Genomic DNA, 15596 nt, shown 5'->3' with positions numbered 1-15596 from the left:
AGGCTGGTCCGGGGGGGCGGGGTCAGGTGTGTGTGTGAGTGGTGTCCATTTACACCCAGACTATGTGGAGTTTAACCCTTCCGGTCCAGGTTCTGTCCTCCAGCTCCGAATAAAGTATTTCATCATTATTATTGTCTGCATGAAGGAGCTGTTGGTAAACAAATCCAGACCTGGTCCTCGAGGTGGGGACACCCAGAGGTGCTCAATATTTACATGTATATATACGTGTATATATATATATATATATATATATATATATATATATATATATATGTATATATATATATATACATATATATATGTATATATATATATATGTATATATACATGTATATATATATATGTATATATACGTGTATATATACACGTATATATATAAATATACATATATATATACGTATATATATGTATATATATACGTATATATATACATATATATATATATGTATATATACGTGTATATATACACGTATATATATAAATATACATATATATATACGTATATATATGTATATATATACGTATATATATACACATATATATATATGTATATATGCGTGTGTATATATATGTATATATAAATATACATGTATATATATACGTATATATATATATACTGTATGTGTATGTATGTACAGAATGTGAGTCGTTCTTCTCATAAGTGTATTGAATAATAACTGCAGCAGAATGAAGACTAAGCTGTGAGAACTGCTGACCAACATTTATCATGAAGTAATCTGACAATAAGAGGAGAATGGTTAGCTGCAGCCTCACCAGTGACACTTATTGTTTGTGTTGTTGTTGTGTTGTTGGTGTGTAGTTGTGTTGTGCATCAGCTCTCGGTCACCTTCAATCTGACAAACTGCCTGCAGAAGCATCTTTCATCAGATGCTGCATGTTAAGCAGCTAATTAAAGCCGCTTGGTGTCCTGAACTAGCTCTGAATGTTGGCAGCTGAGCCGCATGGCAGACCCCCATCATGCATTGCAACAATGCTCTCTGCCATCACCCTGACCCTCAGATCAGGAATCAACCTCTGGTTCTTTAATTGAAGCCAAAGCTTCATGTGTTAAAGCTGCATTCTCTCTCCTGACCACCAGGGGCGACTCCTCTGGTTGTATAGAAGTCTATGCTTCATGTGTTAAAGCTGCATTCTCTCTACTGACCACCAGGGGGCGACTCCTCTGGTTGTATAGAAGTCTATGCTTCATGTGTTAAAGCTGCATTCTCTCTCCTGACCACCAGGGGGCGACTCCTCTGGTTGTATAGAAGTCTATGCTTCATGTGTTAAAGCTGCAATCTCTCTCCTGACCACCAGGGGCGACTCCTCTGGTTGTATAGAAGTCTACGCTTCATGTGTTAAAGCTGCATTCTCTCTACTGACCACCAGGGGGCGACTCCTCTGGTTGTATAGAAGTCTATGCTTCATGTGTTAAAGCTGCATTCTCTCTCCTGACCACCAGGGGGCGACTCCTCTGGTTGTATAGAAGTCTATGCTTCATGTGTTAAAGCTGCAATCTCTCTCCTGACCACCAGGGGCGACTCCTCTGGTTGTATAGAAGTCTACGCTTCATGTGTTAAAGCTGCATTCTCTCTACTGACCAGCAGGGGGCGACTCCTCTGGTTGTATAGAAGTCTACGCTTCATGTGTTAAAGCTGCATTCTCTCTCCTGACCACCAGGGGGCGACTCCTCTGGTTGTATAGAAGTCTATGCTTCATGTGTTAAAGCTGCATTCTCTCTACTGACCACCAGGGGGCAACTCCTCTGGTTGTATAGAAGTCTATGCTTCATGTGTTAAAGCTGCATTTTCTCTCCTGACCACCAGGGGGCGACTCCTCTGGTTGTATAGAAGTATATGCTTTATGTGTTAAAGCTGCATTCTCTCTCCTGACCACCAGGGGGCGACTCATCTGGTTGTATAGAAGTCTACGCTTCATGTGTTAAAACTGCATTCTCTCTACTGACCACCAGGGGGCGACTCCTCTGGTTGTATAGAAGTCTACGCTTCATGTGTTAAAGCTGCATTCTCTCTCCTGACCACCAGGGGGCGACTCCTCTGGTTGTATAGAAGTCTATGCTTCATGTGTTAAAGCTGCATTCTCTCTCCTGACCACCAGGGGGCGACTCCTCTGGTTGTATAGAAGTCTATGCTTCATGTGTTAAAGCTGCATTCTCTCTCCTGACCACCAGGGGGCGACTCCTCTGGTTGTATAGAAGTCTATGCTTCATGTCTTAAAGCTGCATTCTCTCTCCTGACCACAAGGTGGCGACTCCTCTGGTTGTATAGAAGTCTATGCTTCATGTGTTAAAGCTGCATTCTCTCTCCTGACCACCAGGGGGCGACTCCTCTGGTTGTATAGAAGTCTATGCTTCATGTGTTAAAGCTGCATTCTCTCTACTGACCACCAGGGGGCGACTCCTCTGGTTGTATAGAAGTCTATGCTTCATGTGTTAAAGCTGCATTCTCTCTCCTGACCACCAGGGGGTGACTCCTCTGGTTGTATAGAAGTATATGCTTCATGTGTTAAAGCTGCATTCTCTCTCCTGACCACAAGGTGGCGACTCCTCTGGTTGTATAGAAGTCTATGCTTCATGTGTTGAAGCTGCATTCTCTCTCCTGACCACCAGGGGGCGACTCCTCTGGTTGTATAGAAGTCTATGCTTCATGTGTTAAAGCTGCATTCTCTCTCCTGACCACCAGGGGGCGACTCCTCTGGTTGTATAGAAGTCTATGCTTCATGTGTTAAAGCTGCATTCTCTCTCCTGACCACCAGGGGGCGACTCCTCTGGTTGTATAGAAGTCTATGCTTCATGTGTTCACGTAGAACCTGTTGTCCCTCGGGTCCCTGCTGCTGCTCTGGAGCTCAGCAGCAGCATCCCATAATGCTTTAAAGTTCCTGGTTGGGGCCTCCTGGCAGCCGACCAGCAGAGAGACGGAGGAGGAGACAGACTTTCAGCCTCAGCTGAAGGACGAGGATTTAATTACACCTCTGTCCATTCACCTGTCCATCATACACACACATATACACACGCACACACACACACACACACATACACGCATACACACACACACAATACACACGCACATACACACACACACACGTACACACACACACCTATACATGCATACACACACACATACACACACACACAGACACACACACACACAATACACACGCACATACACACACACACACACACGCACACACACACACCTATACATGCACACACACACACATACACACACACACACAGACACACACACACACGCATATACACAGACACACACAGTAACACACACACACACATTTACACATCCATCTATTGTGTTCCTCTTACCCGGGTCGGGTCTCGGTGGCAGACCCAGCAGGCTGACTCAGACTCACTCTGGGGGGTCCCAAGGCGTTCCCAGGCCAGCGGAGAGATGTCATCCCTCCAGCGTTCCTGGGTCTTCCCCGAAGTCTCTAAAATATATTTTTTCCGGGTTAAATATAATTTGTATTCAATTCTGTTTAATTTTAATTTTTTAGTTGATTAAAATCTCGCCTGGATCTGGCGCGGGGGGCGTGGTATCAACTCAGAGGGGCGTGGTGTTAACTCAGAGGGGCGTGGTGTCAACTCAGAGGGGCGTGGTGTCAACTCAGAGGGGCGTGGTGTTAACTCAGAGGGGCGTGGTATCAACTCAGAGGGGCGTGGTGTCAACTCAGAGGGGCGTGGTATCAACTCAGAGGGGCGTGGTGTTAACTCAGAGGGGCGTGGTGTCAACTCAGAGGGGCGTGGTGTCAACTCAGAGGGGCGTGGTATCAACTCAGAGGGGCGTGGTATCAACTCAGAGGGGTGTGGTGTTAACTGAGAGGGGCGTGGTATCAACTCAGAGGGGCGTGGTATCAACTGAGAGGGGCGTGGTATCAACTCAGAGGGGCGTGGTGTTAACTCAGAGGGGCGTGGTGTCAACTGAGAGGGGCGTGGTATCAACTCAGAGGGGCGTGGTGTTAACTCAGAGGGGCGTGGTGTCAACTCAGAGGGGCGTGGTGTCAACTCAGAGGGGCGTGGTATCAACTCAGAGGGGCGTGGTGTCAACTCAGAGGGGCGTGGTGTCAACTCAGAGGGGCGTGGTATCAACTCAGAGGGGCGTGGTGTTAACTCAGAGGGGCGTGGTGTCAACTGAGAGGGGCGTGGTGTTAACTCAGAGGGGCGTGGTGTCAAATGAGAGGGGCGTGGTGTTAACTCAGAGGGGCGTGGTGTCAACTGAGAGGGGCGTGGTGTTAACTCAGAGGGGCGTGGTGTCAACTGAGAGGGGCGTGGTGTTAACTCAGAGGGGCGTGGTGTCAACTCAGAGGGGCGTGGTGTTAACTCAGAGGGGCGTGGTGTTAACTGAGAGGGGCGTGGTGTCAGGGCGTGGTGTTAACTCAGAGGGGCGTGGTGTCAGGGCGTGGTGTCAACTCAGAGGGGCGTGGTGTTAACTGAGAGGGGCGCGGTGTCAGGGCGTGGTGTCAACTCAGAGGGGCGTGGTGTTAACTCAGAGGGGCGTGGTGTTAACTGAGAGGGGCGTGGTGTCAGGGCGTGGTGTTAACTCAGAGGGGCGTGGTGTCAGGGCGTGGTGTCAACTCAGAGGGGCGTGGTGTTAACTGAGAGGGGCGCGGTGTCAGGGCGTGGTGTCAACTCAGAGGGGCGTGGTGTTAACTCAGAGGGGCGCGGTGTTAACTGAGAGGGGCGTGGTGTCAGGGCGTGGTGTCAACTCAGAGGGGCGTGGTGTCAGGGCGTGGTGTTAACTCAGAGGGGCGTGGTGTTAACTGAGAGGGGCGCGGTGTCAAGGCATGGTGTCAACTGAGAGAGGTTTGATGGACAAGGTCCTGAAGTAAAAAGTAAAGTGAATAAAAAATTGGTGTGAATGCACTTTTAGGTTGAGCCCCGCGCGCCTAGAGGAAACCCATCTCCTTAAATTAACCAAGACAGTTTACTGGTGCAGCCGCACCTGTCGATCTCCCACCCCATCTTACCCTCACTCGTCAACGAGGCCCCGGAATACTTGGGGTAGGCACTCCTTCCCCACCTGGAGGATTGGCTCTCATCCCCGCCGATTCACACTCGGCTGTAAACCGCCCCAGTGACTGCTGGAGGTCACGATGTGCAAATATGGCTCAGTGGTTAGCAGGGGCGTACTTCAATCAGAGGATCGGCGGTTCGATCCCCGGCTAGGCAAGATACTTTACCACAAAATTGCTCCCGTAATTGAATGTTAGTTAGTCCTGATGGGCAGGTGAAACCTTCGCTCCTCCCATCAGCGTATGAATGGGGGAAGGATGTCATGTAGTGTTAAAGCGCTTTGAGTGGTCGGAAGACGAGAAAAGCGCTGTACAAGTACAGGTCCATTTACGTTCCGAGGAGGCCTCATCATCTGCAAACAGCAGAGAGGTGATCCCGAGACCCCTGAACCAGACATTCTCCATATTTGAGACATTCTCCATATCTAGGCACAGCCGGGGTGTTCTGGTACCAGGTACTTATGAGCCACCTCATGTTCCAACATGGTGTCCGTTTTGGATAAACCATGGCTAGCAGAGAAGTCCAGCAGCGATACACCGCTCGGGGTCAGATCGGGCAAGTTCCTCACAAACCCCCCGCCAGGTTTCTCTGTCATTGCCCACGTGAGCGTTAAAGTCTGCGGTTTGGTGCAAAAGCACAAACAACAGTCAGAGCCTTCCTCCCCACAACCCTCAGGGAGGCGACCCTCTGGTTCTCCAGGGAGAACTCCAACAAGCCTCTCACTCTGGACTCCAGAAAAGGACAAAGTCCAACCCTTCTCCAGGAGGTTGGTTCTAGAGCCAGTGCTGTGCGTGGATGTGAGCCCAACTTTATCTAGCTGGTACCGCTCCACCTCCTGCTCCACCTCCTGCTCCACCTCCTGCTTCACCTCTTGCACCAGCTCTGGCTCTTTCTCCGCTAGTGAGGTGACGCTCCACGTCCCTAGAGCTAGTCTATGCTGTGCCGCCACCCGGTCTACATAGCACCCGACCCCGATGCTTGTCCACAGGGTGGCTGCTCCATGTTGTTTCTTTGGGCAGGAGTCAGCGAGCTCTCCACCTGGGTCTGGCTCCGGGAGGGTTCTAATTCAATTCAATTCAGTTTATTTTGTATAGCCCAATAGCCTTTACCATCTGTACACATACGACATCCCTGACCTTTGACCTCACATCGGATCAGGAAAAACTCCCCAAAAATAACCTTTGACAGGGAAAAAAGTGAAGAACCCTTCAGGAGAGCAACAGAGGAGGATCCCTCTCCCCGGATGGACAGATGAATAGATTCCACGGTTTCCCTGGTCGGGGCGAGGTGGCTACAGACCGTGAGACACAGTACATCAGGGGTTTTGAACCGCTCTCCTGGGCTAATACATATATATACACACACATTTATACACACACACAGACAATAAAACAGTTGAATGAGTTCCGATTCATATTTTTTATTAATTTGGATACATCTGGATACACGGTAAAAAAGAGATGAATTCGGGCTGAAAGCATGCTCGGTAAACCAGTGGTTTGGACGTATCCATCTCTTAAAGGGACATACCACATGTAGTTCAGGCTCTAATCAAAGACTCTATCCAGGTGCATTATGGGAAGTGTAGGACTCAGTGTTTTTTTAACTTAAAGTCAGGATATCTGTTTGTAATCACAACAAGTACTGAGGACACGGCGATAATGATGATGATGATGAAGAGGAGGTCATGATGATGAGGATGAAGATCCTCAGCAGCGGGTCTCATAGATTCCACTGCGTCCAATGTATCGAACCCATTTGATGACGTCCTGGTCGCTGTAGTTCAGTTTGGGCTCAAACACCTTCAGGTACCTCACCTTCAGACCAGAGGGGGCAAAGGGCACCTGGGGGGGGGGGGGAGGAGGAGGAGGAGGAGGAGGGGGAGGGGGAGGAGGGGGAGGGGGAGGGGGAGGAGGAGGGGGAGGGGGGGAGGAGGAGGGGGAGGAGGGGGAGGGGGAGGAGGGGAAGGAGGGGAAGGAGGAGGAGGAGGAGGAGGAGGAAGGAGGGGGAGGAGGAGGAGGAGGAGGGAAAGGAGGAGAAGGAAGGAAGAGGAGGAGGTGAAGGAGGAAGGATGGGAAGGAAGGGGAAGAGGGGAGGGAAGAAAAAGGAGTAGGGGGAAGAAAGAGGAGGAGGAGGAGGAGGAGGAGGAGGAGGGGAGTGGAGGAAAGAGGAGGGGGAAGAAAGAGGAGGAAGAGAAGGGAGGGGAGGAAGAAGAGGAGGGGAGGAAGGGGAGGAGGGGGAGGAAGAAGAAGAGGGGAGGAAGAGGAGGAGGGGGAGGAGGGAGGGAGTGGAGGAAAGGAAGGTAAGGAAGAGGAAGGGAACAGGAGGAAGGGGAGGAAGAGGGGAAGGAAGAAAGAGGAGGGGAGGGAAGAAGGAGGAGGAAGAGGAAGATGAGGAGGAGGAGGGGAGGAAGGGGAAGGAGGGGGAGTAAGGAGAGTAGGGGGAGAAAGAAGAGGAGGGAGGGGGAGGAAGAAGAGGAGGGGAGGGAGGGGAGGAAGGGGAGGAAGAGCAGCATTAGCAGTTAGCAGTGAACCCGTCTGCACTCAGTTACCTGAACAGGTGAACCTGATGATGAATCACCTCAAAGTTCATGGAGATCGGAGGCCGAGCCCACTTCTTCTTGTCATTGGTCGGCAGGAGCTCGATCTCTGCACTGATCTGAGACTCCTTCATCCCAGCCATCCTCTTCACCCTGAGACACACACACACCTGTTACACACCTGTTACACACCTGTTACCTGCCTGTTCTCTGTCTCTTACTTCCAGACGATGGCGTTCTCACTGGCTTTGTATTTGGCTTTGCCCTTCATGCAGATGACTTGAACCCCGCTGGTGTTGAGGGGGGTGGGGATCCTCACCTGGTCAAAGATGATTACATACATCATCAATGAAGGAAGTTATATTGATAACTTTGTATACATAACTTCAGTGAACCTTATAATGAGTGATAATCAATAGTTCATTTATATAAATATTGATAGTAATAGTCGTAGTAATTGTAATAGCAGTAGTAACAGCAGTATAATAGTAGTGTAATAGCAGTAGCAATAATAGCAGTTGTAATAGTAATAGCAGTGTATTAGCAGTAGCAATAGAAATAGTATTATTAATAGCCGTAGTAATAGCAGTAGTAATAGTAATAGCAGTCGTAATAGTAGTAGTAATAGTAGTACTAATAGTAATAGCAGTATAATAGTAGTATAATAGCAGTAACAATAGCAGTACTAATAGTAATAGCAGTATAATAGTAGTATAATAGCAGTAGTAATAGCAGTAGTAATAGCAGTCGTAATAGCAGTAGTAATAGTAGTACTAATAGTAATAGCAGTATAATAGTAGTATAATAGCAGTAGTAATAGCAGTAGTAATAGTAGTACTAATAGTAATAGCAGTATAATAGTAGTATAATAGCAGTAACAATAGCAGTACTAATAGTAATAGCAGTATAATAGTAGTATAATAGCAGTAGTAATAGCAGTAGTAATAGTAATAGCAGTCGTAATAGCAGTAGTAATAGTAGTACTAATAGTAATAGCAGTATAATAGTAGTATATTAGCAGTAACAATAGCAGTACTAATAGTAATAGCAGTATAATAGTAGTATAATAGCAGTAGTAATAGCAGTAGTAATAGTAGTACTAATAGTAATAGCAGTATAATAGTAGTATAATAGCAGTAACAATAGCAGTACTAATAGTAATAGCAGTATAATAGTAGTATAATAGCAGTAGTAATAGCAGTAGTAATAGTAATAGCAGTCGTAATAGCAGTCGTAATAGTAGTACTAATAGTAATAGCAGTATAATAGTAGTATATTAGCAGTAACAATAGCAGTACTAATAGTAATAGCAGTATAATAGTAGTATATTAGCAGTAACAATAGCAGTACTAATAGTAATAGCAGTATAATAGTAGTATAATAGCAGTAGTAATAGCAGTAGTAATACCTCGATCTTCTGAGCAAGAAGCGAGGACTTGAAATTGGACTTGATTACAACTTTGACCTCCAGTTTGGTGCGACCGACCTCTCGAACCAAAGGGATGACCCTGAACGGCAGGATGATGTCTTTGGTGGTTCGATACCTGCAGACCGAAGGACGGACGGCTCAGGCCTGATGTGTCCTGTCTGATGGTGTGTGTGTGTGTGTGTGTGTGTGACATCTGACCTCATGAGCTCATAGTCTCCGTCCGGAGGGATGAAGCTGATGCTGCGTTCAGAGTCAAACTTGCTGAGACGAACACATTGATGGAAGGTGCAGTCATCGATGGCTATCGACTGTTTCCCACTGAGGAGAGAGGATAGTTCAGAACCCCTGCTGGAAAACCTCCCCTTTAAGAAGAGGACATGATGCATGAAGCTACATTCAGAACCCCTGATGGAAGTAATCAAACTGCAATAAAGTGATCCAACTGCAGTAAAGGGATCAAACTACTGTAAAGGGATCAAACTGCAGTAAAGGGATCAAACTGACGTAAAGGGATCAAACTGCAGTAAAGGGATCAAACTGCTGTAAAGGGATCAAACTGCAGTAAAGGGATCAAACTGCTGTAAAGGGATCAAACTGCAGTAAAGTCATCAAACTGCTGTAAAGGGATCAAACTGCAGTAAAGTCATCAAACTGCTGTAAAGGGATCATACTGCTGTAAAGGGATCAAACTGACGTAAAGGGATCAAACTGCTGTAAAGGGATCAAACTGCAGTAAAGTCATCAAACTGCTGTAAAGGGATCAAACTGACGTAAAGGGATCAAACTGCTGTAAAGGGATCAAACTGCAGTAAAGGGATCAAACTGCAGTAAAGGGATCAAACTGACGTAAAGGGATCAAACTGCTGTAAAGGGATCAAACTGCAGTAAAGGGATCAAACTGCTGTAAAGGGATCAAACTGCAGTAAAGGGATCAAACTGACGTAAAGGGATCAAACTGACGTAAAGGGATCAAACTGCTGTAAAGGGATCAAACTGACGTAAAGGGATCAAACTGCTGTAAAGGGATCAAACTGCAGTAAAGGGATCAAACTGCTGTAAAGGGATCAAACTGCTGTAAAGGGATCAAACTGACGTAAAGGGATCAAACTGCAGTAAAGGGATCAAACTGCTGTAAAGGGATCAAACTGACGTAAAGGGATCAAACTGCTGTAAAGGGATCAAACTGACGTAAAGGGATCAAACTGCTGTAAAGGGATCAAACTGCAGTAAAGGGATCAAACTGCAGTAAAGTGATCCAACTGCAGTAAAGTCATCAAACTGCAGTAAAGGGATCAAACTGCTGGTAGTGATCAAACTGACGTAAAGGGATCAAACTGACGTAAAGGGATCAAACTGCAGTAAAGGGATCACACTGACGTAAAGGGATCAAACTGACGTAAAGGGATCAAACTGCAGTAAAGGGATCAAACTGCAGTAAAGTCATCAAACTGCAGTAAAGGGATCAAACTGCAGTAAAGTCATCAAACTGACGTAAAGGGATCAAACTGACGTAAAAGGATCAAACTGCTGTAAAGGGATCAAACTGACGTAAAGGGATCAAACTGCAGTAAAGTCATCAAACTGCTGTAAAGGGATCAAACTGACGTAAAGGGATCAAACTACTGTAAAGGGATCAAACTGCAGTAAAGGGATCAAACTGACGTAAAGGGATCAAACTGCAGTAAAGGGATCAAACTGCTGTAAAGGGATCAAACTGCAGTAAAGGGATCAAACTGCAGTAAAGGGATCAAACTGCTGTAAAGGGATCAAACTGCTGTAAAGGGATCAAACTGCAGTAAAGGGATCAAACTGCTGTAAAGGGATCAAACTGCAGTAAAGGGATCAAACTGCAGTAAAGGGATCAAACTGCTGTAAAGGGATCAAACTGCAGTAAAGTCATCAAACTGCTGTAAAGGGATCAAACTGCAGTAAAGTCATCAAACTGCTGTAAAGGGATCATACTGCTGTAAAGGGATCAAACTGACGTAAAGGGATCAAACTGCTGTAAAGGGATCAAACTGCAGTAAAGTCATCAAACTGCTGTAAAGGGATCAAACTGACGTAAAGGGATCAAACTGCAGTAAAGGGATCAAACTGCAGTAAAGTCATCAAACTGCAGTAAAGGGATCAAACTGCAGTAAAGTCATCAAACTGACGTAAAGGGATCAAACTGACGTAAAAGGATCAAACTGCTGTAAAGGGATCAAACTGACGTAAAGGGATCAAACTGCAGTAAAGTCATCAAACTGCTGTAAAGGGATCAAACTGACGTAAAGGGATCAAACTACTGTAAAGGGATCAAACTGCAGTAAAGGGATCAAACTGACGTAAAGGGATCAAACTGCAGTAAAGGGATCAAACTGCTGTAAAGGGATCAAACTGCAGTAAAGGGATCAAACTGCAGTAAAGGGATCAAACTGCTGTAAAGGGATCAAACTGCTGTAAAGGGATCAAACTGCAGTAAAGGGATCAAACTGCTGTAAAGGGATCAAACTGCAGTAAAGGGATCAAACTGCAGTAAAGGGATCAAACTGCTGTAAAGGGATCAAACTGCAGTAAAGTCATCAAACTGCTGTAAAGGGATCAAACTGCAGTAAAGTCATCAAACTGCTGTAAAGGGATCATACTGCTGTAAAGGGATCAAACTGACGTAAAGGGATCAAACTGCTGTAAAGGGATCAAACTGCAGTAAAGTCATCAAACTGCTGTAAAGGGATCAAACTGACGTAAAGGGATCAAACTGCTGTAAAGGGATCAAACTGCAGTAAAGGGATCAAACTGCAGTAAAGGGATCAAACTGCAGTAAAGGGATCAAACTGACGTAAAGGGATCAAACTGCTGTAAAGGGATCAAACTGCAGTAAAGGGATCAAACTGCTGTAAAGGGATCAAACTGCAGTAAAGGGATCAAACTGACGTAAAGGGATCAAACTGCTGTAAAGGGATCAAACTGCAGTAAAGGGATCAAACTGCTGTAAAGGGATCAAACTGCAGTAAAGGGATCAAACTGCAGTAAAGGGATCAAACTGCTGTAAAGGGATCAAACTGCTGTAAAGGGATCAAACTGCTGTAAAGGGATCACACTGCAGTAAAGTGATCACACTGCAGTAAAGGGATCAAACTGCAGTAAAGGGATCAAACTGCAGTAAAGTCATCAAACTGCTGTAAAGGGATCAAACTGCAGTAAAGGGATCAAACTGACGTAAAGGGATCAAACTGCTGTAAAGGGATCAAACTGCAGTAAAGGGATCAAACTGACGTAAAGGGATCAAACTGCAGTAAAGGGATCAAACTGCAGTAAAGGGATCAAACTGACGTAAAGGGATCAAACTAACGTAAATGGATCAAACTGCAGTAAAGTCATCAAACTGCAGTAAAGGGATCAAACTGACGTAAAGGGATCAAACTGACGTAAAGGGATCAAACTAACGTAAATGGATCAAACTGACGTAAAGGGATCAAACTGCAGTAAAGTCATCAAACTGCAGTAAATGGATCAAACTGCAGTAAAGTCATCAAACTGCAGTAAAGGGATCAAACTGACGTAAAGGGATCAAACTAACGTAAATGGATCAAACTAACGTAAATGGATCAAACTGCAGTAAAGTCATCAAACTGCAGTAAAGGGATCAAACTGACATATTGATCTGCTCTCTCTGGTGTCGTACTGCAGCCCTCATTCTTTTATTATTAGTTACCCTTTGATAAAAGTGTTGAACTGGACGAGCTCTTCAGTCCAAGTCATGTTTCCGATTACCATCTTTTTAATCAACTATTTTGTCACATTAGAATGAAACACCACCAAGTCAACACTTCTAGTCACACAGGTGTTTCATGAACTATTGTCTGCATATTCTTCTGATGAGATTATAATCTGCATATAAACCATAACAACATAAAGGGATATGAGACATTGTTAGTGGGAGAACGTATTTAATTAATATTAAATAAAAGTGGAGTTGGGTTCCCTAAACACAGCGGTTGTCGTTTCCTAACTCCTCATGAACCCTCCTTCCCATTTGTCCTTGACCCCGTGATGTTTGCAACAGAGGTCAAGGACAAGTGGTTAGGAATAGAGGTGAGGAGGTCATTATTAGACTATTCGACCGCAGCCTTATACACAGTCAGTTGAAGACAGACAGGAAGTGATGATGATGCAGGTGACCTGTGTGACCTCTGACCTCTTGGCTCCTTCCTCTGAAATGCCTCCTTTTCCCTGCTTGTCGATGACGATCTTGTCGTTCATGCCGAACTTACACTCCGGCATCCCGCTCAGGTAACTCTTCATCACCACGCGACCCGATACGTGAGCGCTGAGCACCTGACCTGCACACACAGTCACTGAGGATGTCATGCTGCATCATGATTGGATGGATGAAGGTTAGCTGCTAACTGCTGCTAGCATTTATAAATCTCCTGGTCCCCCTCACACCTGACCTTGAGGGGACATGACCTTAAAAAGGGACAGTTACCTTGAGGGGACATGACCTTAAAGGGACAGTTACCTTGAGGGGACATGACCTTAAAAGGGACAGTTACCTTAAGGGGACATGACCTTAAAGGGACAGTTACCTTGAGGGGACATTACCTTAAAGAGACAGTTACCTTGAGGGGACATTACCTTAAAGGGACAGTTACCTTGAGGGGACATTACCTTAAAGGGACAGTTACCTTGAGGGGACATGACCTTAAAGGGACAGTTACCTTGAGGGGACATTACCGTAAAGGGACAGTTACCTTGAGGGGACATTACCTTAAAAAGGGACAGTTACCTTGAGGGGACATTACCTTAAAGGGACAGTTACCTTGAGGGGACATTACCTTAAAAAGGGACAGTTACCTTGAGGGGACATTACCTTAAAGGGACAGTTACCTTGAGGGGACATGACCTTAAAAAGGGACAGTTACCTTGAGGGGACATGACCTTAAAGGGACAGTTACCTTGAGGGGACATTACCTTAAAGGGACATTTACCTTGAGGGGACATTACCTTAAAGGGACAGTTACCTTGAGGGGACATTACCTTAAAGGGACAGTTACCTGGTGAGGACATGACCTTAAAGGGACAGTTACCTTGAGGGGACATTACCTTAAAGGGACAGTTACCTGGTGAGGACATGACCTTAAAGGGACAGTTACCTTGAGGGGACATGACCTTAAAGGGACAGTTACCTGGTGAGGACATGACCTTAAAGGGACAGTTACCTTGAGGGGACATGACCTTAAAGGGACAGTTACCTGGTGAGGACATGACCTTAAAGGGACAGTTACCTTGAGGGGACATTACCTTAAAGGGACAGTTACCTTGAGGGGACAGTTACCTTGAGGGGACATGACCTTAAAGGGACAGTTACCTTGAGGGGACATTACCTTAAAGGGACAGTTACCTTAAGGGGACATTACCTTAAAAAGGGACAGTTACCTTGAGGGGACATTACCTTAAAAAGGGACAGTTACCTTGAGGGGACATTACCTTAAAGGGACAGTTACCTTGAGGGGACATGACCTTAAAAAGGGACAGTTACCTTGAGGGGACATGACCTTAAAGGGACAGTTACCTTGAGGGGACATTACCTTAAAGGGACAGTTACCTTGAGGGGACATTACCTTAAAGGGACAGTTACCTTGAGGGGACATTACCTTAAAAAGGGACAGTTACCTTGAGGGGACATTACCTTAAAGGGACAGTTACCTTGAGGGGACATTACCTTAAAAGGGACAGTTACCTTGAGGGGACATTACCTTAAAGGGACAGTTACCTTGAGGGGACATGACCTTAAAAAGGGACAGTTACCTTGAGGGGACATGACCTTAAAGGGACAGTTACCTTGAGGGGACATGACCTTAAAGGGACAGTTACCTTGAGGGGACATTACCTTAAAGGGACAGTTACCTTGAGGGGACATTACCTTAAAAAGGGGCAGTTACCTTGAGGGGACATAACCTTAAAGGGACAGTTACCTTGAGGGGACATTACCTTAAAAGGGACAGTTACCTGGTGAGGACATGACCTTAAAGGGACAGTTACCTTGAGGGGACATGAGCAGGTTGACGCTCTCCAACACGTCCAGAAAAAGCTCGTTGCGTCTGTATTTGATTCCTTCTCGTCTCCAGCCAATCTGACCAGTGACCTGACTGGTGATCTGAGTCTGCTCCTCTTTGGTCTGTGTATTAATAAGAATTATGATGATATATATTATTTATAAAATAATTATTATATTAACAGTATTAGAGCTAAACAATTCAACTGTAATGCTTAATAGTACTGAAGCATCACATTTATTATTATTTAATATTAATTATTCATTCATTTAAAAAAGACAAAACACTGTGTATCTGTGTGTGTCTGTTTGTGTGTGTCTGTGTGTGTGTGTGTGTGTGTGTGTGTGTGTGTCTGTGTGTGTGTGTGTGTATGTGGGTCTGTCTGTCTGTGTGTGTGTGTGTGTGTGTGTGTGTGTGTGTGTCTGTCTGTCTCTGTGTGTGTGTGTGTGTGTGTGTGTGTGTGTGTCTGTGTGTGTGAGTATGTGGGTCTGTCTGTCTCTCTGTGTGTGTGTGTGTGTGTGTGTGTGTGTGTGTGTGTGT

General features: G+C 45.7%; 1 protein-coding gene across 4 annotated transcripts in view; it reads right to left on the bottom strand.

The window, feature by feature from the left end:
* Positions 1 to 6447: 6447 nt before the first annotated feature.
* Positions 6448 to 15596, bottom strand: part of LOC117741444 (AP-2 complex subunit mu-B-like) — a 13215-nt gene continuing 4066 nt past the window's right edge. For 3 of the 4 annotated variants that reach the window (XM_034548501.1, XM_034548499.1, XM_034548500.1), the window contains 7 exons: positions 15043 to 15178; positions 13196 to 13340; positions 9214 to 9333; positions 8995 to 9130; positions 7808 to 7905; positions 7628 to 7739; positions 6449 to 6891 (listed from right to left, as the gene is read on the bottom strand). In XM_034548501.1, the coding sequence (XP_034404392.1) occupies positions 6757 to 6891; positions 7628 to 7739; positions 7808 to 7905; positions 8995 to 9130; positions 9214 to 9333; positions 13196 to 13340; positions 15043 to 15178 (882 nt within the window). In that variant the 3' untranslated portion in view covers positions 6449 to 6756. Of the gene's footprint in view, positions 6892 to 7627; positions 7740 to 7807; positions 7906 to 8994; positions 9131 to 9213; positions 9334 to 13195; positions 13341 to 15042; positions 15179 to 15596 lie in introns of all 4 variants that reach the window. The other variant, XM_034548502.1, reaches the window with a different exon arrangement.

The sequence above is a fragment of the Cyclopterus lumpus genome, chromosome 13 (genome assembly GCF_009769545.1).
Source record: "Cyclopterus lumpus isolate fCycLum1 chromosome 13, fCycLum1.pri, whole genome shotgun sequence".
Taxonomy (NCBI): Eukaryota; Metazoa; Chordata; class Actinopteri; order Perciformes; family Cyclopteridae; genus Cyclopterus; species Cyclopterus lumpus.
Note: the sequence above shows the minus strand (reverse complement) of the source record. Positions and strands in the feature narration are given on the sequence as shown.